Genomic DNA, 26,915 nt, shown 5'->3' with positions numbered 1-26,915 from the left:
ACTGTCATTGAGGATTAAAACTCCCTTCCCCAACCCTTTCTTTCTTTCTTTCTTTCTTTGGCCAGTGGAGTGCTAATGTCTATCATACTGTGTTGCTTTTCTCATCTCTTATTTGTTTGATCCTCAAATCTCTACCTCCTTTATTTTGATAACTGACCCAATAATTGCCCAAAGGAATTCTTAGTCATTGCCATTGCATCTTCTGTGAAGAACCTGTCCTTTGTTTTACCTGGTTCCTCTCGGAAAATCTCTTTACATCCTAAATAATTACTAAGTAATTACTCAGTTGCACTCTTACTGCAGCAGTGACTCCATTTAACATCCTCAGTGTGTAGGGGTATCTTTTATATACAAAATACAGGTGGTTGGGCTTTTTGTTTGTTTGTGTTTTAGTTTTGTATCCTGGAAGAGGAAAAAGGTATCCTTCTCCACTTCTTTGCCTGACAAACACCTCTCATCTCTTAAGACACTGCTCAGATAAAGCATCATCTCTGTGAGATATTATCCTATTGATCCTCTAAAATTATTGTCCACGTTTCTATCTCTTGTTTGTAGCATTGTATTATACTCTGTTTATTTCTTTCTCCCTACTGGACACTCAAGGCTGTGATTTATTCATATTTGCACCTGTAGTACAAAGCATAGTACTTGATATTTGAATGGTGTCCAGTAACTCTTTATTAGATGAATGAATAAGTGAGTGGCAGGAGACAGGGAACCACTGTAGGAGGAACATTAGAGCAGTGTTCTAAAAAGGTAATCTAAGCAGTAAGATGTAGTATGAATTGGTGGGAGGGTAATCAAGAATGTCGGTTAGAAGGCCTTTGCAAAAGTTCAGATTTAGATTTGGGTTGTGACTGACAAAATGGAGATGAAGAGATGGAAATGAGTAGTTTTGGGGGATATAACTTGACTGGGCACTCATTTTGAAGGTGAGAGGTGAGACAGTGGTCAGTCAGATATTCCAAGCTTGGATCGGGGGGAGGAGGTGGCCCTATTAATAAGACAGGGCAGTTGAGAAGGGAAACTTATAAGAAAAGGTAGTGAATTTGGTTTTGGCCATGTTGATTTTGAAGTAAAGATCTGGCATTTGTTCTGAGGGGAAGAGAAAAGAATTAGTTGGAATACCTACTACCTGTTGCTGTTAAGTATTCTATACCTATTTTATCTGATAGGTATCATTGCCCTCTTTGTGGGGGCTCCAAGTGAATCTCAGGTTATATATCTTTCCAAAGGTCAGAAAGAGACAGAATTAAAACCCAGGGCTGCCAGGCTCAAAACACTTGGGTTTCGCTATACTACCACAGCATCCTTCTAAGCCCAGTGGATCACCCCCCGGTTCAGGCTAGGTGTCTAAGCTCAGTTCATTATTGTCCCCAGTGTTCTCTCTCACATTGTCCCTCTCTTAGCATCCTTTCCCTTTTCCTTTCAACCTCACTAAACTGCATTTGTCTCATGTGGGCTCAGCAAATTCATACCTTCTCAAAAAGACCTTCCACCATTGCTTCTTACCCCACCTTTGCTTAGCCCTTAGACTCTCCACTGTTCAGTATTTTGATTTATTTAAATTTTTAGAGGGTGCTTATGAATATTTAGCCACAAAGTCTAATATAAACCCTAAAAAGCCTAATATTCAAATAGAATTTAAGTGATAAATGCTAATAGTAGAAAGCTTAAAAACCTGCACATTTGTGTTCTTTGTCCAAAGCAAGGATCTGCCGTTTCCTCAGAGCAGAAGAGCCTTGAATGTCCTAGTGTTTGCATGATTGCTCTTCATCCTGCTCTCTGCTAATTGGTTCAGCAGGTCTCTGGTGCATCCTGCATTTTCCATTGCTGTTGGTTTTATTGGCCTGTAATGGAAAGCCAGCCCCTAACCTGATGTGTACCATTCCCTTACCTTTGGATGTTTGCCTGTGTTGCTACTGCACTTTTGGGGAAGGTCACAATTGACTCTGTAAAACTGGACTTGTTTGGAGAACTCTGGAATTTCATAGTCTGTCAAGAAGAAGAAAAGGCCCAGGTGATAAACACCAGCATCTCCTGCTCCTGCCTCCTAGGTGAAAGATAAGCAGTGTGTATGGGTTGTTATGGTGATGGGGGTGCAAGCTGTCACAGAATTAGGAAAAAGTATTTTAATATTTAGAACAATTATGTATTTGGGGAATTTACTTTTCTCAGTTTTTTCATCCGGGTATGATGAAGTCATGTCAATCTACTCAGTTCTGTGAAGTGGTAAAGTCTCTGTTGAGTAATTCTCAACCGCAAATCATGGGGGAGACTTCTTGGTATTGTGGTATAATCCATCTTATTTGGCCTGCACTTACTAAATACCTGCGATGCCCCCAGGGCTGGGTAAGCACTGATAGGATTCTACCCCTGACTTAATGACCTTTTTGTCTTATGTTCTGTAACTTGGACAGGTAGACTATCAACCTCCTAAAATTTAGTGGCTCTTGCAACTACATTGACTTCTGTAACACCCATTACAGAAAAAAGAAAAAAACAAAAAACAACAAAACAAAGCAAAACCCTACCATATATTGAGCATTTAGAATACACATTATTTAATTTAAATCTTTCATCAGTTCTATGAGTTACTATTGTTGTTCCATTTTACAGATGAGGATACTCAGACACAAAGGAGATGACTATTTTCCCCAAGGACCTACAGCTAGTGAAGACCTAAACCAGATTATAACCCACTTAATCTGGCTCAGGAGCCTATGCACTTGATTGCTATGCCATAAATGCATGGGGCTGGCAGAGTAGTAAAAAGCATCAGGCAGTGTAGACCTGTCATGTTGTGTTTGTATTATTATCCTCTCCCACGTTACTTACCAATGTTTATTGGCCTTTTTAAACTACGCACTCTCCTTAAAATAGAGCTGATTTTGTTTATGATCTTAATATGTTTTCCCTAAAACTCACACTATTTACTCAATTATCCTAATTTAATGTGATTTACATCTTAAGAATATAGGGAACACCTGGGATCTTTGTACCAAATGAACAGAAGGAATAAAATGGCTTTCCTTTCTTTTTTGCTTTTCTCTTCCTCACCCCTCTTCATTCTGATTATGGTCCATCCTTGGTTTCAGTTAGTGACAAGTCAACAGAACCTAGCCGTGCCTAGTTAAGGAACGGAAACTTCTTGACAAAATAGCTCTCCGGTGTTAAGATCTCATAATAGTGGAAACACTGGCAAGGAAACCCATGTGTTAGATTATTCTCATAAATATGTTAAAGTAAGCAAGTTGTCTTTAGAACATTTTAATTTGATTTAAATCACAAACATTTATTAAGTGGCTATTATGTCCAGGAAACTGTTCGATACAGTCAGCTGGACACCAGAGGGACACGGGGGTGCTTGTTAAAGCGCAGATTGCTAAACCCCACCTCCGGTTTGCATTCAGGAGGTTTGGGTTGGGGGTCTTTTATTTTTATTGCTAACGTATTGCTGGATGTTTCTGCTGCTCCTCTTCCTGGACCACAATTTAAGAATCACTCATCCAGTGGGAGAAGGTTAGTTCTCATATCTGAGCCGCTATGACCTAGAGGCACAGAATGCTCAAAGTATACTGAAAAGAAGAGATAATCTTACTCACGGACTGTGATGGCAGTGTGATTCACTTTTGTGAAAATCACCAACAGCCTGCAGTTCCAAGCTTTTGAAATATAGTAAATATGCATTTCAGTATGACAGTGTACACTCCAAAAAATAATATGCCTAAATATAACAGCCACAGACTATTGTCACGTTGTGCCAGCCATTCTGGCTTTGAGTGAAGGTTTATACCACATGATCCTTAAATAGCATGTAAAACTTTGATAAATGATTGCTTAATGTGGTGGAATCCATAAAAAATGATCTTGGCTGGTGTTTGCTTGCAGACTTGATCAGCTGAAGCAGTCCCAAGTTTTTTAATCACTTAAGAATGCCTACAAAGTATTTTGAGCAGATCAAAACCTATCATGGACCAGTAGCTGTGAAGGGAGGAAAACTAACCTCAACCAGAGCTTGACTGTGTTGTGTGACTTTCCTCAGCAGTGTGGTCTTTCACCTCTTGCTTTAGGAGCTTCCTTGGCTGAATTTGGACTGCTTTCATAGTTACTCAGGATTGATCTAGTGTGTGTAGAGCACCTGGCCCAGTTCCAGGCACACGTTTGTCATCAAACATGTGTTCTCTGCCTGAAGGGTTTAAGCTGAAGACCTAAGGTACAAATTCTCTTTCCACATTAAGGTGTTTGTAGGACTTAAAGTCTCTGGCTTTCTGATATATAATATACCTTTTTGACTTTGTTCTCCATAAGAGGGAATAGAAAATTTTTGTCAGTCTCACATAAAGTATCTGATATTCAGTTTTCTTTTGATAGTTTTTTTCCATCCTATCAAGCCTCTGAACACCTTGGAATGGCATGATGGCTATCTGCTCTAGCTTTGTATTTTACTGTGGTTATCGTATAAGAAAATACAACTGTGAAGGAATTGTCTTTTTGGAAAAATTGGCTGGCTTGCCATCTTAAGTTCTTCTACTTTGTCTAAAGGCCATAAAAAATTAAGCCTTCATAATCTTCCTCATTCTTAACTTTGTATTGCTAAGGAACCGTGAATTTGGGCAGATAAAAACCAGAGTGGAACTCAATCCATTCAACAATGGAAGATGTGGTTCACCTGACACTAGGAAACTATTTCTGGAATATTTTTGTACACATATCAGAAGGCTCTGTTCTTATAACCTTTGCAGCATTATTAGGGACTGATAAAGTAAGCCCCAAGTTTACTGATACGATATCCCCCCTGAACACACATATACACACATACACACACACACAGTATCTTAAATATACTGTTATAAATGTAATGTTAGATTATTTCACAATAATATATTTTAGTTTCTTATAACTGTCAGGTTCTTTCTCTAGTACAGCCTGAACTAACAGTGCTCTTCCATGGCACAGTGCCACTTACTATTTTCTAAGCTCTAATCTCATTGATGTAAGCCATTTAAATTTACCATTATGCTTCTTGAGCTTGGGTGTCAATTTGATAATAACCCAGTAATTAAACAAAGAAATCTTAAGGATGACAAAAATAAAGAACAATTTTCACTAAATGAAAGTATTTATGTAATTAACCTACCCTCTAAAAAAGATTACAAACAACAGACAAAGGAGGTACACCTGTGAATTACAACACAAAGAGCTTCTGAATAGATGATTTATATCAGTTGACATTTGTCATCTCTGTTTGTCAGAGTAGATTTTAAATTTTTGTGATAAAAATTGGAAGAAGAACCTATCCCTATTTTCACGTAATTCATTCTACTTGTAGACAGCTGCTACTGCTTGTTTCTTTGAGTCCATTGAGTTTTAAAAACTATTTTACTTTGGCTTCAAATTTACTTTTTTTTAATAGCAATTTTTAATTTTATTTAGATACACTGGAAAGTGTATGTAGCCTTTGCAGTTTTTTTTTAATCATTTAATGTCATTTTCTTGCTTTGCTTTTTTTTTTTTTTTTAATAAAGCCATCTGTTTAGTAAACATGGAAAATTGATTGATATGAAACCCAAAAAGTTCATAATGACAACTAAATAACAGATGACAGATTAGATAAGAACAAGTCATTAAGTTGGCCTATAAAAGGACAGCCATCTGCACCACTAAAACCATCTATCTATTGATGACAGTAATAATTTCCTGAGTCTGTGACAGCTAAGAATTTATAGAATAAAATGGAACAGCTTGTAAATCGGGAAGTGAAACTTGATTTTGGCAATTAGTGTAACCATTTTGTTCCAGTGTTACATGACAAGTGAGTCAAGATTATAACAATATCCTTTGAGTACAAATAATCGTTTATTTTCTGTATGTGTGTGTTTTATCTGACACAGAAAATGACTAATTTACCATTATTTTGTTTGACTGAATTATTAACAAATGCAGACAGTATAATTCATTGAAGACTAAAAAGATCTATGTTTCAAAATTCTTTAAAATCCTAGTTTACAGATTAATGATTTATAGTTAAAACATAAACTTAGTGGGGATTTTTAAGGAAAACCAGTTACAGATCCATAGGATTGAAAGGGACCATAGGGCCATCTGCCCTTACCTTGCCAATGCTGTCATCAAAATTCAATCCAATTTTATAATTACTAACAAAATACCAAAGAATAACCAGAATAAAGTGCACTGCTGATTCTTTTAAAAATGATATATATTTAGCAGAGTTAAACAGAATCAGTTATAATACAACCACTTGGACCTGGATAATTTGCAGGAACCTGTATCCACTGACATTTAAAAGCCAGATTGAGGACTTCCCTGGTGGCGCAGTGGTTGAGAATCCACCTGCCAATGCAGGGGACACGGGTTCGAGCATTCCTGGTCCGGAAAGATCCCACATGCCGCAGAGCAACTAAGCCCGTGCACCACAACTACTGAGCCTGCGCTCTAGAGCCTGTGAACCACAACTGCTGAGCCCACATGCCACAACTACTGAAGCCCACACGCCTAGAGCCTGTGCTCCGCAACAAGAAGCCACCGCAATGAGAAACCACTGCAACTAAGAGTAGCCCCCACTCACCACAGCTAGAGAAAGCCCGCACGCAGCAACGAAGACCCAACGCAGCCAAAAATAAATAAAATAAATTTAAAATAAAATAAAATAAAAGCCATATTGAATTAGTGGTTTTAAATTTGGAATTGTTTTTCATATTCACTCATCAATGAGGTAATCCTCTCATTAATGCTAAATGATGTGAACCTTTGCTCTTTAACATGGCCCTATTATTAGAATTAAATTTGGGGAAAATAACTGGTATTGGATTCTGGGTATCTATTCTTTCTGTTTCTTCACATCCTATGTGGAAACATCTTAACTGATGCTTATAGAATGAAATGCTATTGAGATTGGGTTGGCTTGGGGCTTTGGGGACATTATCCTATGTCAGAACCTAAGGAGATATTATTAAAACTGAGTCTTTACTTAGCAGCTTATAGGAACTTTATGCTTTCTAATCCTATGCCTTGGATTTTTCTCATTTCTATGGTTCTGATGGGCCACACATAGATGGGTAGGAAAAGTTTCAAGTAAAAATATAAAGAAGAAAACAAGTTACTGATAAGTCTACCTTTCACAGATAGCTAATGATACCATTTCAATGTGTATACCTTTTTTTGCTATGCATTTATATACATTTTTAAAATAAAATGGAAATTATATTTTAAACAACATTTGGTAGCTGCTTCTTTTCCACTTCATACGTTGTGAGCATGTCACATGCCATTAAAAAAATCCCTTATTATTCATAACATAGTAGTCCATTGTATCATGTACCGTATTTGATATTACCAACTATTTATTGTGGGACATTGAGACGATCCAGCTCATGACCATGATAGAACAATTCTAGTACATACGTCTCTGAGCATCTGATTGTTTCCTTGGAGTTCCAAGTAGAATAGTTAGGAGAAATGTATATGATGTGTTCAGGTTTTTCTGCATGCTACCATATGTCTCTCCAGAAAAGCTATCATGCTCATCATCACCGTATGAGCGTTCTTTTCTTTGCACATATCATATTTTTAAAAGTCTTTGTACTTTTAACAGTGAATCTGACATCTTGTTTTAATGTGAATTTTTGTGTATTGAGATTGCTTTTTTAATTCAATTTGTTGTTCAACTGCTGGAATAGTTTCTTTCTGTGTAGTGCCTTTTTGTTTTCTTTACCCATCTCATTTCTAAAGAGTTGGCTTTATTATTATTATTATTATTATTATTATTATTATTATTATTATTACTCTGAAGGAGTCATAGCAGGAGTGGTAGAATAACATTAAGATCACCTTGAAGTTTCTTCAGGAGGAATGATTTCAAGTTTATCCTCCTAAACCATTGAAATAAATGTGAAGAACTGGCCTCTATACAAACCAAAGTTATTCAACTGAAAATTAAGGCTGTCTGGCAAACCGTTTGTTGCATTTTAAGGAATTGATCTCCAAGGTGGGGTGAGAGTAGAGGACTGAATCTTTCTTACTGAGTTGCAAGGCCATTCTGACCAGAAGGGGCTCCCTTATTTCCTGGTACCTGACAAAACTAGCTGAGTAGGAACCTAAGAAGAAATGCTTTTAGAAAGGCATAGCTCTTTATATTTGATATGAGTTAATGATATGCATATACTGCTTGAAGCAAGATATGAAAAAAATTAACATATGGGTATAGCGGGTGCCTATAATATTTCTCCCAGTTTTAACATGTGTTAGGTTGTAAAATTCTTAGTTTCCTATTGTTTTGTATAAATCTTTTACCTTTGAAGACCTCTGCCTCAGGCTCACTGCTAACAAATTTAGTGTTTCAAAGCTCTCAGCGTATTTTTGTCTGCAGTATCCAAGCTTACTGTTGCCTCAGCATAGTTAAATGGCTCCCCTTATCTCTTGCACAGCCTTGGGTAATGGCATTCATTTATTTACCCTTCACTTCCCATTTACTGAGCACCTACTATAGTCAAAGTACATGCTGGAAGTACAAAAATGAGAGCCATGATCCCTCATCCAAAATAGTAATTACTCCAGTGGGTAAGACAGACGCCTGAAGAGGTAATAATAATACAAGGCAGGAGGTGAAATGATAGAGGTGGCATAGGATGTTAGGGAAGTAATGAGGAGGGACAGAGTTATCAAGAAGGCTTCTTGGAGTAAGGGCTACCTAGTTAAATCTTTAGAGGTCACAGGGGTTAGCCAGAGCTAGGACTTAGCAGTAAAGAAAATGCATGATTTTTGCGGGGATCTGTAAGTGATTTTGTTGGATTAAGAAATACATTGGGAGAGGAAATGACACAGGTGACTGATCAGTTTCCTTGCCAGCTGTGGGTATGATTAGAGTCTCTAGATTTTCAAATGCTCCAGGGAGTATAGTATTACGATAATTCCATGGGAATTTTCATCTTGCTCTCTGCATCACATCTGTTGTCATTATCAGCTTATTACAGGTAGTATCGATTAGCTTATCCATTGCTTTTAACTGTAGTAGTAACAAATTCTTATGGTGTAACTTTGAAGGATGTTGGGTAATAAAACTACTTCTCCCCAGTCTCTATTGCCCTGACCCTGCCCTTCTCCACCCCTGTTGAACATATCATTAAACAGAGTTCTAAGTCAAAGCAAGAAAATATGACCTTTTTTCTTTTCTTCATATACCATTAGTCCAGACATGTTTTCCCATGGTGCTGAGGAACTGCAGAACAGAGCTACTGAAAGTATCAGTCTGCTCTGAGATAGAGCTTTCACCAGAATGTAGTTCAATGCATTGCTTCCTTCACTGAGAAAGACATATTGTAAAGAGTAAACATCAACTGAACTAAACAGTGTGCCTAGTGAGTAGTTGATGTGCGTTCTGGGGCAAGCTCCTTGTATTAGTTTCCTATTACCATGTAACAAATTATACCAAACTTAATAGTGTAAAACAACACACATTTATTATCTCATTAAATGTGGGTCAGTAGTTCAGGCGTGGCTTACATGGGTTTTCTGCTTCAGCACCTTACTAGGCTGCAATCTAGGTTTGAGCTGGGGCTGTGGTCTCATCAGCAACTGGACTAGCAAAGTCTCTACTTCCAAATTCCCTCAGGTTGCTGACAGAATTTCTTTGGCTGTAGGATTTAGGGCAGCTTGCTTCTTCAAAGCCAACAAGTGAGAGAGAGAGATGAGAGAGTCTGGTAGCAAGATAGAGTCTTAGGAAACATAAAATAATCATGGAAGTAACATCGCATCACCTTTGCATGTTTTATTGGTCAGAAGCAAGTCACAGGTCCTTCCCTCACCTGAGGGAGGGGATTATATCAATACAAGGGCATGAAACACCAGCAGGCAGAATCGTGGAAGTCCGCTGTCCACCACTGTTCTCATGCCTTCTGAGGCCAATAATAAATTGGTTGAGGAAGAGCAGCATCCCTTAACCATACTTTAAGTGCACTATTGGTGGAATACAACGAGGAAGAAGGAAAAGGAAGAGACATCGCTTGTTTCCTTTTAGCTTCCTTGACTAGGAACAAAGATTATACCCTTTTTTGCAGAGCACAGATGCGTAAATGTGTTTTATTTGTTCCACACAAGGGTTGAAAAAAAATGTGATATCATTTAAGATTTTGGAGATAATAGGTAAAAATTTCTCTTTGTGGTTCCATTTGAAAAAATAGAAAGCTCTAGCAGCTTGGAACTCTGTCTTCCTGCATAGTGAAAGTTGGCTAGGGCTTAGTAGCAGAGACCTATTTTTTTAGTTGGGTTTACTGCTCAGAAACCAAATGCACATATACCCTGAAATCAGACCTGGTCTGCTCATTTACTGCCTGCCCTGGCTTCTTCAGGCATTTGAGATTGACATCCCCAGGACCCTTGGTTACCCAGTCCCAACTGGTATTGATATTTTTATTGGGTCCTTGATCATTTCACCCCTGCTATAGGTGAAGGAATGTATACTGTAATAATCTAATTTTATTTCTATAGAACGTGATCTTGACTTAGAGCATTTTTAGGTGAGTGGCTGCCACACCACTACCAGTTCTCTCCTGTTATTTTACCAGAATGATGGTTTCTGGTGCCTTATTTTTACCTGCTGCAGCCACATGATTAGAGAGAATGAATCAGGGAATTGTAAATACTTCAGAGAACAGCTGTCAACATAACCAGGTCTGATCCTCAGGGAGCTGACAATCTAGGAGGAAATATGTGACATTAGACACAAATAGGGTGGTGATACGTGGTTTGTACCACGTGCGTTTAGCGGTGGGATTTGCTTTTCAATTTTTAAAAAAATATTTCTTTGGAAAACATTGTCTAAGTTGTAGTCGAGTTAAAAAAAAAAGTGATCTTTGAGTTGTTTTGCTTTTTCTCAAGCTGTATTCTGAAGTCTTCAGTTTATGAACTGTTTATCCGGAGAGCATTTACTTTTTTGGATTTTAGTAGGCCCAGAAAAAGTTAGACTTGTGATGAATCCCTTGGAATACGGTTGCTTATCAGTTATATATTTTAAAAATAGATATTAAATTCCTTAATTGTAGGGAGTAGTCAGTTTTTATCTTTAATCAAGCATTCCAAAACGCATTTAGAAATCCATATTTTTTCACATGGTAAGCATTAAGATACGACTGTTTTAACTTCTTTTATGTAATGCATGCTTTATCTGTCTGTCCCACAAAATCTGTAAACAACTTGAGATCAGAGAGCATTCTTAATATCTAGAACAGAGGTTGACAATTAGCACCTAGTGGGTTGAATTCAGCACTTCATGCATTTTGTTGGATTAGCTTCCAATACTTAAAAACTGAGACTTTGCATACATCTTTTCTTTTCTCTTTAAAAAATAAAAATGAATAATGGTTTATTAATTATTTTAGTAAAGTATAGCACTAGTTTGACTTTATGAAACCTGGGTCCTCTAATGGGAGAATAAATTTTACTACAGAGGTTATGCATGAGTATGTTGGATGTCGAGTAGTGCCACGCTGCAATAACGTTTATTGCTCATAATTCTAGGGTCAACTAGGGCCACCTGGGCAACTCTGCTGAACTTGGCTATGTTCACTCACGTGTCTGGGCTTAGCCGGCTGTGGGAAGATCTAAGCTCATCCAGGCTTTCCTTGACTAGAGTGACTCAGCTCTGCTCCATATATTTCTGTCCTCCAGCAAGCTAACCCAGGCATGTTCTCATGCTGATGGCAGTGGGGGAGAGCACAAATGGAAATACACAAGTGCTTTTCAAGCCTGTTTCTGAGTCACATTTGCTAATATTCCATAGATCAAATTAAATCACATGACTAAGCTGAGCATCTGAGAGTGAGGTTGAATGCGCAGTGGGAGAACCACTGCACCATTACATGAGGTCATCCTTGCTATCTACCAAAAGTGCTACAGTCTAGGTGATCATGACTTATTTCAAAATCCGAGGTATACTTATACTGTGTGTGTGTCTGTCTTTGCCCTTTGTAGAACTATAAAACTAAACCCTTTCAAAGAGAGAAAGTTAATAAATTACTGCAATCCTTTTTTCTTTAGCGGTTTTAGTGTACATCTTAGTATTCTTTGTGAAAAAATCCGTAAGTGAATTCCTATGAAATTCTTGGTTTTATTATAGACTCTATGACTTTAGTGAAAAATTTGACACTATTTTACGTGAAAAGACTTCAACAGTACTGGCAATATACTGCATAAAACTGGTTATTATTTTGCTTAAAGGTGGAAATTCTGGATCAAAAAAATTGATCAAACAACAGTAATTAACAACCTAACCTAAAAACTCCCCTTGGTTAAGTAATGGTTTTGCTCTTTCCTTCAATCATCCATTCATTTGTAGAACAAACATTTGTTAACCCTTAGGCGTGGTTAAGGAATATGGGTTTTAAGGAACTTTGTTTTTTTGAATGCAAAGGTATAAACAGGCAGTTTTTCTTGCTGTGGTTCTGTCTTGACGGGACTATCCATTTTGCTAATTTATTATGTTTTTTTTTTTAATGAAAAGATAGGCAGATAGGAGACAAATAATACAAATGTGTGCACAGAAAAATAGTAGTGATCTGAAAACAGGATTGAATGTTTTATATTTTGTTTCAACCAGGAGAATCATCTTGGGGCTATAGAATGAATTTTCCTTCTTAAGACACATTTTTTAATACCTACAGCCATTTGCATCCACAATAAATGTTGATGTGAAAGTGTTAGTTTTGTTTTTGTAAATTGCCTGAGTAGTTGTCCCCCCAGCACTTGCTAAGATGATGCTTCCTTTTTTAATGGCTGTATATATTTGTAAACATGTTTCCTAACTTATTTGAAAACATGTTTCCATCTCATTTATTTGCAGACAACTTACTGTCTGTTGAATCTCTAGCTTCTTCTTTTCTAATGACTCCTTTGAAATATTATTTTAATGAACCTATGAAACACATCATTGTATTCTTTATATTGTGGTTGGACTGCTAATGAGACTCATCCATTAAGTAAATGGCTTTGTAGGCAATGCAAATGTAATAAATAAAGTTAGTCTGTTCTTCTTTACTACTTTTCTGCTGATGGGCATACCACATGCTGAGAAGGTAATGTTTCATGACCAAAACAGTTCAGTTGGTAGGCGGATTGGGAATCTTTGCATTAAAAAAAAAATGAAGAACATCATAAAAGCATATTTGCAACCCCAACTTTTTTAGCAAATCATAAGGTGATGTATTTCTAAGGCAGGCATTGTATTTCAAGTGGGTATGGCTTATCGAAGATATTAAGTATCCATGGGATACTTAAAAAGGGGGAAAAAAGTGCTTCTCTGGAAATAAAGGAGAAAAGAAAGAAAAAACCCATTTTAAAAAATTAAATTTCTAAGAAAGCAACTTCCGTGCAATGGATTGCATTAAAAAACTAAATTCACATGTGCTTTTCAATTTAACCTCATTATGGGCTTTGATTTTCTGCCTTATCAAAAGGAGATACTTATCAAAATGATCTTGCACATCACATCTTGTTTTAGTGGAATCGGGTTGCAACTACCAGTTCCACATTGGAATCCCAAGTTTTTTCATTGTTTGCAGTAACATGTTATAAGCATTTAATCCTCATTATTCAGTTGACAAATCTATTATTGTTATTATTATTTTCACATTTGTAATTGGATGGTTTTCTTTAAGCTTATGGCTGTTCTGATCAGTAAAAACAAGATGGCATTGCCAACTGTTTTTTTTTTTTTTTCCACTTCTATTATGGGTACCATAGTCTGGCTGTGCTGGCAGAATTTCTAGGTTTCCAGAGATGTCAAGGGCACCACTCTCTAAGAATAAAAATATTAACTGATGATTTTTTTCTGGGTCCTCTCAAAGGAGTCACTGTGGGTTTGGGCACAGATGAAGGCAAACGTAGGCAGGGAACAGGCATTTCTTTCCTAGCCAGGATTCCCTCTATTGTTTTAATCTCATTGCCCTAGGGGTTGATTTGGTGGAAATGAAATATAAAAGGGAGAAAGAGGTAAGCTCACACTTTGCACAGCAACAAAACTGAAAAACTATCCTCAGTTTTGGAAGTGATTTTGTTTTATCAAGAAATTACTGGTGTAAGTTCAAATAACAAATGTTACCTTAAAAAAATTAATAGAATGCATTTGTGTGTTGTAACATTTGTGAAATCAGTCTCTTCGTGTAACTGATAGCATGCCATAGTTTTTAAAAAGGTATATTTTCTTAAATTACATAAAATAGTGGTGGGTCTTACCATTCATGTCATCTAAGATTTAGTAAACTACTGTGGTTTGGGATTTTATGCTTTATTCCTAGTAAAGGGTCCGTAATGGGAGGTAAAGAAGGTGTTACTGTCTTTAAACAAAGGTCTGCTTTCATGAATTTGATTGAAGGAACAATGTGCTCTTTTAGTCTCAAGCTTGATTTCATAGATCTTCTAGATCCTAACTCTAGTCTGTGAGCTCTCGTCTTCCCCCGTGCTTGCATCCCTGAAATCTTAATGATTTATCTTTCTCTGTGAGCTTGAAAAGGCAGTTTTCAATAAAATGCCTCCTATAAGCAAAAGAAAATACACTTCACTGAGGACCTTTGTGAAATGATGATTAATTGCATTTTAAAGGAATTATTCTAGAGATATGCTAAGCTACTCAGCACTCATTTAAAGTTGGCAACCTGTTAACAGTTCCCCGTCTGCTCCACTGAGGTCAGCCAGCTTCTGTTGGATGACTAGAGCTTTAGAGTTTGAAAGCAAAGTACAAAATGCCATCCTTAAAATTGAAGCTGTCACATTAAGTTATGTCACATTTGATGATAAGCCACAAGAGAAAGTGATACATGATTTTATAAACACGAGTCACCAAAAGCGTGCTCTTTGAAATTCTAGCTGTCCACCATTGTTAGGATAAAGTTATTTTCCATCAAAAATTAACAGAATCCAGGGCATTTAAAGGGGACTTGAAAACAGAAAAGGAAGGTTTTTCTTTTGTTGTGGACTGTTCCATCTACAGTGAATTAGAATGTAAATGGGGGATAGAAAGGGATTCTACTATAGAAAATTACACCAGGCTAACTAATTTTAAATTATAGCCTAGACCATTGTAAAACAGAAAACGTTATTAGTTAGACTGCAAGGGTATTATGACAGTGAGTGTTGGGGAATTTGGGATGGTGTTAGTAACATATATGGGGAAGCATGAGGAGGTGGCATTTAGATGATTAATGCCTCACCTTTCTCGACCTATACGTATACTTGTTCCAGGTGAAATCTAATCAAACAGCAGAATCAATAGCTTGAGCTATAGCTATAGAGTTATAGCTCTTCGTTTTTATTGTGTGCTGCCTTCCTGTAGTTTTGCCTTAGACTGCTAGAGAATGTGTCCATTTAAATCAGCTTTATGAAGAACCTAGGGGCAGGACAGGAATAAAGACGCAGACATAGAGAATGGACTTGAGGACATGGGGAGGGGGAAGGGTAAGCTGGGACGAAGTGAGAGAGTGGCATGGACTTATGTACACTACCAAATGTAAAACCAATAGCTAGTGGGAAGCAGCCGCATAGCACAGGGAGATCAGCTAGGTGCTTTGTGACCACCTAGAGGGGGGGGATAGGGAGGGTGGGAGGGAGACGCAAGAGGGAGGAGATATGGGGATATATGTATATGTATAGCTGATTCACTTTGTTATAAAGCAGAAACTAACACACCATTGTAAAGCAATTATACTCCAATAAAGATGTAAGCAAGTAAGAAAATAAATAAATAAATAAATAAATAAATCCGCTTTATGATTAGATAAGTTTCCTGCCCCATTCCTGTGCCCTACCCCCAACCTCCATTCCCCATGCTTAGAGAATTGCAGGCAACTTTCGGTATCTCAACAGACTGTACAAAGTAAAAATCTCTTGAAATATTTGTGTTGGTGTACCAGGCACCCTCATACCTAACAATCTATGCTGTCATTCTGTAATTTTTTCAGTGTATTGAGTTACATTTAAAATATTGTATAGAAGATACGATTCATTACACAAACTAAGATATGCAAAAATAATCATTTTCTATAATTTAATTTTTATTTTAAATATCCATTCCATCAGGTTGGTGGGAGGAAATGATATTAATAAGTTTGGGATTCTCTTTCCCCTTTCCCTGGGTTGTTATGGGGATGGGGCAGGGTCCCATCTGGTCCCCAATGTCATCTGTCCACTCTGGCATCCAAGGAGACACCTGTTGTCCTGCGTGGTCCTCTCTGTGGCATCAACATGGACCCGCATGTTGCTGGTGTCTGCAAAGCGTGTGGGTTACGAGGTTTCTGCTCTGTCCATGGCGCTCGTTAGAGGGGCTGTTTCTCTTGCTTGCATACTATGTTGGAGCACTAAGAAATTTGGTTGGGAATGTTAGGTGTATAAAATCCTGAAAGGATGGTGGTGATGGTTGTATAGTAACATGACTATACTTAATGGCACTGTATTGTACGCTTAAAAGTGGTTAGGTTGGTAAACTTTATGTTGTGTATATTTTATCACAATTTTTTAAATTGTTGAGGCTTACTCTATTATGCTCAATTTTGGTAAATGTTCCATATGTACTTAAAATAATGCATTTTCTGCAAAAAAAAAAAAATCCTGAAAGGAAAGGACTGAAAGAAGAACTATACCCTTCTCATAGGTTTCTCCATTATGGAAAGAGGGGTCAGATCTTCTTGCTACTCTTCCCCCAAGCCAGCTGAGGTTTTTGCCATCTCCGAGGCCTGGCCAGGGGAGCAGGGATCTGAATCTTTGTTATCCTTCTTTCACTCTATTCTTTTCACTATTTCTAGTATAAGTTGTGTAGAAGGAGAGAGTGGTATTTTGGGTTGGGTGAGGAGAAACCAGGTTCTTAATCATGGTGTTTTCTTGTACTTTTGTTTTGGAAACCCAATTAATTTCTTCAAATACTAAGTACTGATTCACAAAAGCCAGAGAGATTGTCCATTTTTCCTCAGCTTTCTGCTTTGTCACATTCCTCCCCAGAGGAAATGAATACACAGTGGCCCAGCTTCTTGAATAAAGAGTAGGACAAAGGAGGAAAGAAGAGGCCGGGGGTAACTGTCAGTTGATACTGGAAACATACTTCTATAGATGCTCACTTTGTATTTAGAGGATATCAGTCTTGTCTTCATATGAGAAGATAATAGAGTAGGGTTCAACAAGCATAAAAGTTGGAATCTAACAGTATGGGCTTGCATTGAAACTCTCCTCCTTATTTGCTCTGGGCATGTAATGTGACTTTTCTGTGTCAAAATTAGCTGTAAAAATAGGGCTGCTGATGAATTTCTGGAGAAAGTTGCGGGGGGGCGGAGGGAGATCTTTGTGACAGCATTTGCTTAAAAAGCCAACAAATGTGAGCTTATTTCCAATTTTCCCTCCAATCTATTTTTCTTCATTTCTAGCCACTCTCTATAATGCTTAACTTTTCAACGCCTCCAGACAATATTTTTACCTCCTTTGAGCCTCAGTTAAATTTTTGGATCCTTATTCAAAGGCAAAATCTTATCAGCCTCCAAGTTCTTCTCTTACCATGTTCCATGTTGATTTTGAGTCTTCATGTTTTATTTAAGGGAAGAGGGCAACTCAGAGTTTAATGGGATTATGTAAATCATCTTGCTGTTGGTCAGAAGAAAAGGATACTTAATCTTTTTTAAAAAGGGGTGGTTCTCAATAATGTGAATATATATAATACCACAGAACTGTACACTTAAAAATAGTTAAAACAGTAAATTTGGGACTATATATATCTTACCAAAAAAAAACCCAAAAACCCAAAACAACACAACATTCAATAGTGCCCAAACACAAAATACTCGTAAAGTGAGCATCCTAGGAACTCTATTATGTCTACCAGATCAAGGGATCAAGGCAGTTTTTTCAGCACCTTTCAAATTATACCAAGTTATCAGCTGCCTGCTCTACTATGCAGAGAGCTGTTTCTACTCTTTAAAGTTTGCTCATGCAGTTTTTCATTCAATAACTACTTACTAAGCCCATGCTGCATACAGGCACTGACCCAGGGGCTGTGAGCATTTCCCTGGCAGCCTGGCATGCAGCCTTTGCCTACCTCTCACTAAAATACCCAGGAAGACACAGAAAGAACAAAGGAACTTACTACAACACCCATAATGAAGATGGGTTAGTTAATGAAGATGAAGTTAACCTAGAATTTGGGAAAGAATGATACCAATTATAAAGCAGAGAGAGCTGGCTAGAGGCATCTTCTCAGAGTTAAGCACATAGCATTTCCATCTATGAAAAAGATGTCTTGAGAGAAAGGGGGAGAAGCAATAAATAGTGGGTTACTTTCAAGGCATGGTTCCTAACACAGAGTTTAGAGTACAGTAAAGAAAATTTTATACAAGTACTTCTGATTTGTGATAGAAAGTGTTTTTCCCTTTCTCTGTTGCCATTGTTTTCACGTGGACCCAATTCTTCAGACTTCTGCAGAGTTCACATATCGTGGGTTTAAAATACAGTGCTGTAATTGAACAGATTTCAATTTCACCATTTAAAAATTATACTGCTTATTTAATGATTTAAAATAAAATTATAAGCTCAATATATTATTGCCCAAAAAAGGGCTTAATACAGAATTACCAGTCTGAACCGAAGTGCTATGCGGATGTAACCAACTCAAAACAGCACAGTTCCACAGTGGAATAAAACAAATGTGCTGTTTCAATAATTTAGGAATCATCCTGCAATCAGTCATCTTACATATTTTGACATTCTGCTTAAAACATTCTCAAGTCATTTCATTTGTGTATATTCCATCTTTCTAACTAGATAATTTAGTATTTGATGTTAAGGTCTGTCCTAGGTTTATATCTCACAAGAGCAGCTAATTGAGTCTGTTGCATCTGAAGGGCAAGGATGGCAGAAGTCCTGCAGTGGATTTCCAGTGTCTGTCATGGGCACAAGAACAAAAATTGGAGGTAAAGTGTCCCTTACTTGCTAGTTCTGGCTGTAGGAACGTGATACATGTTTATTGGTTACGGAGCCACCAAGACGGCAAGCTCAATTTTTTTTCCGTACTTTTACGTTCATATAAGTATGAAATTTCAATTGCATGTGTCTCTTCTCTCACTTGGAATTTATTTTGTAGAGGTTTTAGTAATGATTTAAAATTACATAAGACTTCTGGATTAAAATGTAGGAATTACGTAACTGTTTCTGTGATAAGATCTCTATTGGCTTAATTGCTAATATAGGAACAACTGAGTTTAGAGAACAAAACTTAAAAAAAAATTGTATACCCCAAAAAAGATTTAGAGACAGAAGAACCTGTGCCAGAGCATAAATTGACATGTTTGTATTTAAAATCAAACCAGAGGTGTCAAAACCCATCTGTTTAGTCAAGACTTCTAGTCAGTGATTGGCAACTTTCAGAATCTCCTCTTTTGGAAAAAAGAAAGATCCTAAACTTTTAAAAAAAAATTTCAAAGTCTGCTGTAGTTCAGGGAACATTAAGAATTAACATGAATAACAACGAGGTGAGAATATGGCCCACTGTGTTGCCCATGGATGATTTACACACGGTGCCTGGAACAAAAGAGCTTGAGTGGGTATCTGAGCGCACATCTGCTCCAGAGCACAATGTAGTTAATTTCAGTCACTCGTGTTTTGATTCACAGCTGTTATGAAGCAGGGATTCCACTTTTGACATGTTGGCTTCGAATATTTCCTTCTAGCAGATGGGCTTCTTTTTTCTGAGGGAGGAAATAAAATTCAAGAGGGTAAACTGGAATAAGTCAGGAGCTTGGGTGAACTGATGGGCTCAAGAATCCCGCTGACATGTACTTGAGGTGGTGAGAGCTGATTTCAACAGAAAGGTTGTGTGCATGGAGCACTTTGAGGGTAGAATACCAAGAAATGACTGGTGTCTGATAATTTAACATCCTTATCTTCCATGGATTTATTTGATGAGAATTGGAAATAAGCGTATTACTTTCAGACATTCTCCTTTGTTTTAAGGTATGGATAAGAAATATAGCATGTTGGCTGAAAATGAATCACTTCTTAGTTAACAAATATGGGAGAAATTTGGGGGAGCTAGGTTATTTTTGGATCCTGACATCCAAATCCAGAAAGAAAACAAGAAAGAAAAGTTGTTATCCAAAGAAAATACTGGGAGATCAAAGAGCAAAAATAATTCATTTTATATATAAACATACGCGTGCACGTGCTCATACGTATTTGCTTATGCCTGCATTGCAGTGATTAAATCTGTCATAAATGAAATATATAAATGTGTATATTTACACATAAATAACAGAAATAGCAGATGTGGAAATGGGTAAGTGATATCTGCCGTGGACATGGGGAATGGATCACACGTCCATAATTCTTTTATATATCAGGTGGCGTCTTTGGTTCCTTTGTTGGTCGCCTCCTTCACTTCCCACATGAAGTCTGGAAAGGAGTCATTGTTAACTCTACCTCAGAGTTGAGGAAACTGAGGTCACACAGCTATTAAGTAGTGTGCGGGGTATGGGGGTTGTTAGGGGCAAGCCCATCTGACTCCTACAGCTGTATCCTCTTTCCACTCTCTCATTCTGAGGGAGGGTTGACTTTGCAGTTGGTGCTTTATACACCAGTTGGTCACTTATATGCTGTCATAAATACATACACTGTTCAATCCCCAGGATGGTGCTACCATGATGTGTCATAATTTTCTGTGTTCACTGGAGCTGTTCAGATACATCACATCATGCAGAAAACAACACGTGCTATCTCTTCTTGAGCGGAATCTAACAAGTTTAGTAACTGGAAATCTTTACCATCTTTTCTGAACTCACTTTTTTAAAGAAATATTTATTTATTATTTATTTTGGCTGCGCCGGGTCTTAGTTGCGGCACATGGGATCTTCGTTGCAACATGCGGACTCTTTAGTTAAGGCATGCATGCACGATCTAGTTCCCCGACTAGGGATCCAACCCGGGCCCCCAGCACTGGGAACGCGGAGTCTTACCCAGTGGACCACCAGGGAGGTCCCTGAACTCACTTTTGGAAGACAGAGTGTGATGAAGGATTTTTCTGTCAATTCCAGGTACGAGAGATAATCTGGTGTATACACTTTGGATGTTGAAGTATTGGAATTTTTGAATGTTTTGATGATTTGTAGAGACAGTAAGATAGAGTTTTTTTGTAGTACAGACTGTTGTAGAAAATTGAGCGCATATGGTCTATCATATACTGTTACAATGTTAGGCATGTCTCTAGGGTAGTAACGATTAATGGAAAAGCTGTAGTCTTGAAGTGGAATGTGGTGGAAATGGGGCAGTTTCCTATGATTAATTTTATTGATGCAGAACATATATATGTTTCTGTTTGTTGAAGCTCCTCTAGGAAATTTATTTCATCTTGCCTTCTGCTGCTTCTGGGGCATGACACTTTTCTCCAGGTCTCTACACAAATGGGAAAAAATAACTTTGTTATGGGATTTTTTTTACAAATGGAAAGTTGGGTATATGATTTTTCAAACTTGGAAATGCTCAGGCTTGACAGTAATGGGTGATTACACATTTCAGAGTACACTTCAGTGTCTTTACAAGGAATACCCTAAGTCTGATCGTATCCCGTGACCATGAATGCTAACTGTTTTCTTTATGAGACTTTCAAACGTTCCAGTCTCTCGTGCCTACTCCGTGTTCCGATGCTCCTGCTGTCTCCGGATTCTTCGGAAATCCTGAGTGATCACATATCTCTTGTGGTCTCCCTAGGAAGATTTCAGTGTGTGTTTCATTTCTCATTTCAGTCCTCTCTTCTAGTACCATAACCCAGGGCTTTTAGAGCAACTCACTGTGCTAGGAATGTGTACAGTACAATGCTAGTAACTTGTGCAGCTTGAAAGCAGCCTGTGGGGGGGATACAGGCAGTTTGTGGTATTGTTGCCATAGTTTTGTAGTATTGTTATTTAAGTTGTACTTACTTATGTTCAGTGACCAAATTGCTAGGCATTTTTTAAATTAATAATTAGAGTAAGAAGGATTGCATTTGCTAAGCATTCCTTTTGTCGGAAATTGTGTGCCCCAAGAATTTTTCAGACGTGATTTCTTGTAGGCTTTGCAGGTGAGGACACTGAGGCAGAGTGCAAGCTCACATAACTAGAAAGAAGTGAAGCCACAAAAACCAGTCTTCTGGATTCCAGAGACAGGCTTTTAACCATTATTTGACTATTTTAACTCCCTGGTATTGCTTCAATTCTTCCTAGTGGATGAGAAGGAAGGGAAAATGCACATAGTATTGTGGTTTTTCCTACCCTCTGATAAAAAAGCATTTATTCTCTAATGCATGCATAGTACCACAATTAATCACATTAAGGAGAGAACCAGTGTCTCAGCTGTAAACTTAGCCCAAGAAGAAATGTTACTGAGCCTAGCTTCCTCTTGCAGAAGAGTAAAGCTGACGTTCATCAGTAGCAGAATTTTTGCCTCAGCTGTAGTCTGAGTGTGGCCATGGCAGGTATCAAGCCAGTATTTATAAATGAAATTTCTGTCCACGTACTTTACTTTCTGTCTCCATCTCGAGCATATTATAAGAGCTCACCAAACTAACAATGCAGACTTCCTTTTGTTTGGCTTGACATAGTGTAACTGCAATGATGGGATATGTTGTTTTAAAATAGTCCCTTAGTTTGCATTCCAGTCACATGCCTCTCTCCATCCTACTTCTTTCTTTTTTAAGTTTTGTGGATTGCTAATTTTTTGCATGTTATCTAATTTGACACTGTCCAACAGAGCTTTCTGCAATGATGGAAATGTTCTACACCATCCTCTATAGTAGCCACCAGCCACATGTGGTTACTGAATACTTGAAATGTGCCTACTGGTAGACAAATACCATGATATCACTTACATGTGGAATCAAAAATATGATGCAAAGGAACATATCTACAAAACAGACTCACAGACATAGAGAACAGACTTGTGGTTGCCAAGGTGGGGAGGGGAGGGAAGGATTGGGAGTTTGGGATTAGCAAATGCAAACTATTATATATAGGATGGATAAACAACAAGGTCCTACTATATAGCACAGGGAACCATATTCAATATCCTGTGATAAACCATAATGGAAAAGTATGTGAAAAAGAATATATGTATATAACTGAATCACTTTGCTGTACAGCAGAAATTAACACAACATTGTAAATCAACTATACTTCAATACAAATTTTTTTAAATGTGCCTACTGAGACTGAGGAACTGCATTTCTAATTTTAAGTAATTTAAACTTAAATAGCCACATGTGACTGTTGGCTTCCATTTTGGATAGCACAGATCTAATTAGGTTTTGACAGGTGAGGTGGTTCTTGACCACACAGTGTGATCAATGGAATCTTGAGATTTGTGAGAGACTTTCAAGCGATTCTTCAGTGTCATAAAACAAAGAATATGTTCTTTAACAGTTGACTTTTGCCCAGTGCTTTCATAGTCCGTCAAGAGATGGATGTCTTCTAATCTCCTTTGTGAGTAAGGAAGAGCAGAAATGATGCTCACCTGTCTGGTTGGGGTTTTGTATAGGCCTTAGTGATTCACTTGCTTCTGAGTCAGCCCAATGCGAGTACTTTGTATTTGCCATGTTAAGAGAGGAGTGGCAAAGTAGTCAGACGGGAAGCAGACCCGACTTGGTTCTGATTTTCAGAGTACATATGAATGCACAGCTTGCTGCCGATGTGGGGAAAGCCCAGGGAGAATTATTTTTCTTTCGTGATTGAATGCTGGTACCTGGTGGTATGTGGAAAAACAGTCTCTTGCTTGTATAGGCAAACAGCTGTTGTTATCTGAAAAATAATCGTAATGATACAAAGCACACGTTTTTCATGTTTTCTGTCAGATTTGTCAGAATATGTTCTGTGTTAAAACGTGCACATTTAATCTGAAAAAATGTAACTGGTAATTTACCATATTAAGAAAAAAAAAAGTTCTTAGCCAGAAATGGGAGCTCACCATCTTTTTTTTTTCTTTTTTTCCACCCTCTATACCAGTACCACCCAATAAAATGTAAGCCACAAATGTAATTTTAAAATTTTCTAATCGTCACATTTAAAAAGTAAAAAGGTAAATAGGTGAATTTAATTTTAATATAGTTTATTCAATTCAGTATATCTAAAATGCTTAAATGTGTAAACAGTATAAAAAATTAATAAGATATTTTGTATTCTTTTTCTGTAATGAGTCTTTGAAGTCCAGTGTGTATTTTACACTTAGAGCGTATGGTATAGACTGACCACATGTCACAGGTGCAATCATGACGTGTAGCCAGTGGCTACTCCACTGGACAGTGCAACTCTAGATCCTTATTTAGGGCATAGTGAACCATTTTTGAGACTATGAGTGTATTTTGCCAGAATGTAAAGGAAAGATTATCAAATACCCAGCAGAGATCATCAGCTTATATGTGGCATTGCCTGGCATCAACCCAGTTTATTCTGAAACTGTGGTGAAGAGGGAATATTAATTTGGGACCATTTGTAAGAATATACTTAGGGTTAAATTTTTTCTAGAGACTCTTGGTGCAATTCAAGTTTTCCTTGCTCAAATTGTGACAACTTCTAAGGACATTTTTAAATTCTAAGTTTATGAGAGTTATGTCATTTTGTCTCTATTCCAACACATAAACCATAAAATTGACCAATTTTCTTGTGAACTACCTTTTTTTTTTTGAACTTTACAAATCAGAGGGTGGGTTATCCTGTGGGTGTAACTCAGTCATTTGCTTTATTCTTATATAACAAAGTATTTCTATCCTAATTAACTTCAACTAGAACTTTAGGAGGTCTTTTAATACAACTTTACTTTGTTATTTCATAATTTTGTAAATTAAATCCAAGTTTTAAAAAAAGGCAGATTTTACGTGGGTATGTTTTATAGGGCTATTTTCAACCGCTGTTAGAAAAGGCATTAAAAAATTCTGTTCTTTAAGAACCGTAACTGCACAGTTGTTTGAATGTACACAGAAAAAAAAAAATAGTAAGCATTACTCAGAGGCTATATTTATGTTAACCACGAATAGTCAGTTGGTTTAATTAATATGTAATTTTTACAAGTAGGACACTTGAAATTTGGACTGAAACTCAAGGGAAACTTACTGGCTGTTTTGGTTGTGTAAACATCCTTATATAAGGTAGAGCTTCTAGATTCTATTGCATCATTAGATATTTGAGTCCTGAACTGGCTACTTTTAAAAACTCTCTCAGCCTAATTTTCTTTGAGTGTAAATAATATAACCTGGCACGGAGTCGGGAGTCAGTAACTATTGGTCAGATGGATGGATGCTATGGGTATCGCCAAGTCCAGACCATTGTAAACACTCAAGGTTAGCTCTCTCTGTGTGTGTATAATTGCTACAAATTAAATACAGAAAATATGTAGGGTAGCAAATATGACATATAGGGATCCTTATACTTAGGAAATACATAAGACTATAGGAAATTAAATATATGTTCTACATGTATTATTATATCTTTTTTCTTTTTAAATTTCCTGTAATTTGGAAAACATTTATAACAAGTGAAGAAGCTTTTAATAGTTAAATTGTTTGAAAGAAAAGAAACAGAGTTGACATATACCTTTTAGGGTACAATATCCTAGCTGCTTCAGCACAATTCTTTTCCTAATGTGAAGTTTGTAGTATGAACCAACTGTATCTACATCTTAGACTACATTAGGAGCAAGAGATCTATGCCTTCTTTGGGAAATAGTTGAATGGTTTCATATCTCAAATGTTACCTTTGTTTCCCCCTTGACTCATGGGAGAGCAAGAGTACAATTAAATTGATTTTAAATCACATTTAGCATTACGTATTGATTAGATACAAGCGCTCTGAAGCAAATGCCACATTGTTCAACTCCAAAAAGCATCTGCATTGGATAACAGAAGCAGCATGAGCTTTCATTTCTGTTAAGTAATTCAACCCATGATATAAGTCATGAGAGTGAGATACACGTGGTTAGTAAGTGGCTCCCAAACCTTTTTAATTGAAATGCAGCCTTCAGTTCAGTTTATTAGCTTGTTCTTTATTCTCATTTATATTTTATTACCTTGGAATACAGTCATAGGATCCTGGAAATGGAGATTTCTTTAAATAAATTTTTCCTAAAGTTTTTAGAATCTTTTGTTAAGTGATGTCCATGAGCAGTCGATGTCAGTCAAGCCAAGTTTTGAGATAAGGGGGGGCAGGTACAAATGTTTCTCTGAGTCAGCTGTGATAGCATCTCTGTGTTTCTGCTTTATTTCTGTCAGCTTTGTTTCTGGAGAGCAAATTCCTGGTTGTGTTAGAGATGGAGGGAGTCAAGGGATGGCTTAGAGGGGTAGAAGTTGGATATCTAAATCCTTGGATTGTCAAAAGTGGTTCTCCCCAAAATAGTTGCCTTTTTGTACCATGGGATCCCTGGCATGATAGCAGTGGGAGGAAAATCACCCAGTGAGTTACTTGGCCATCCCTTTAGCCCCTTGGAGGCTCCCACAGGCTCTGCCTGCATAGGTGAGATTCAGAAGTGGTGTGATTATTAACATCTATTCCCAGCTCATGCCACGCCCTTGGGGAGGAAGATGATGTGGCTGTTGGGCTAGTCTGTCCCTCTCATCCTTGTCAGTTTCTGTTCCACTGTGTCCATTTGATAGCCTTCCTGTTCCTCAGTCTGAGTCGGCTTTCTCTCTGATGATACCACGGGCTCACGTTTTCCTCCGCTGCTCAGATAGTCTAGTCTAAGCCATCTCCTTTAGGCCCAGGGGCTAAATCACCTCAGGTATGTTGGAAAGGCAGCACTGGCTGGTGTTTAAAGGCACAGATGGGGCAGCCAAGCTGTCTGGGTTCAAATCCTGGCTTTGCCATTTAAAAGCTTGGAGATTGTAAGTGATTTTTTTTAACCTCTCCTATCTGAAGTAGAGA

The 26,915-nt window shown here is 37.5% G+C and overlaps 1 protein-coding gene across 17 annotated transcripts in view; it reads left to right on the top strand.

The window, feature by feature from the left end:
* FHIT (fragile histidine triad diadenosine triphosphatase) overlaps positions 1-26,915 on the top strand; it is a 1,480,075-nt gene that overhangs the window by 855,712 nt on the left and 597,448 nt on the right. Inside the window, exon 1 of one of the 17 annotated variants that reach the window (XM_082412427.1) lies at positions 41-11,946. The exons of the other annotated variants lie outside the window; for them this stretch is intronic. Coding sequence (XP_082268553.1) covers positions 11,846-11,946 — 101 coding nt within the window. The 5' untranslated portion in view covers positions 41-11,845. Of the gene's footprint in view, positions 1-40; positions 11,947-26,915 lie in introns of those variants that run through there. 17 annotated transcript variants of the gene reach the window in all.

The sequence above is a fragment of the Balaenoptera physalus genome, assembly GCF_965194825.1.
Source record: "Balaenoptera physalus genome assembly, chromosome: 11".
Classification (NCBI taxonomy): domain Eukaryota; kingdom Metazoa; phylum Chordata; class Mammalia; order Artiodactyla; family Balaenopteridae; genus Balaenoptera; species Balaenoptera physalus.
Note: the sequence above shows the minus strand (reverse complement) of the source record. Positions and strands in the feature narration are given on the sequence as shown.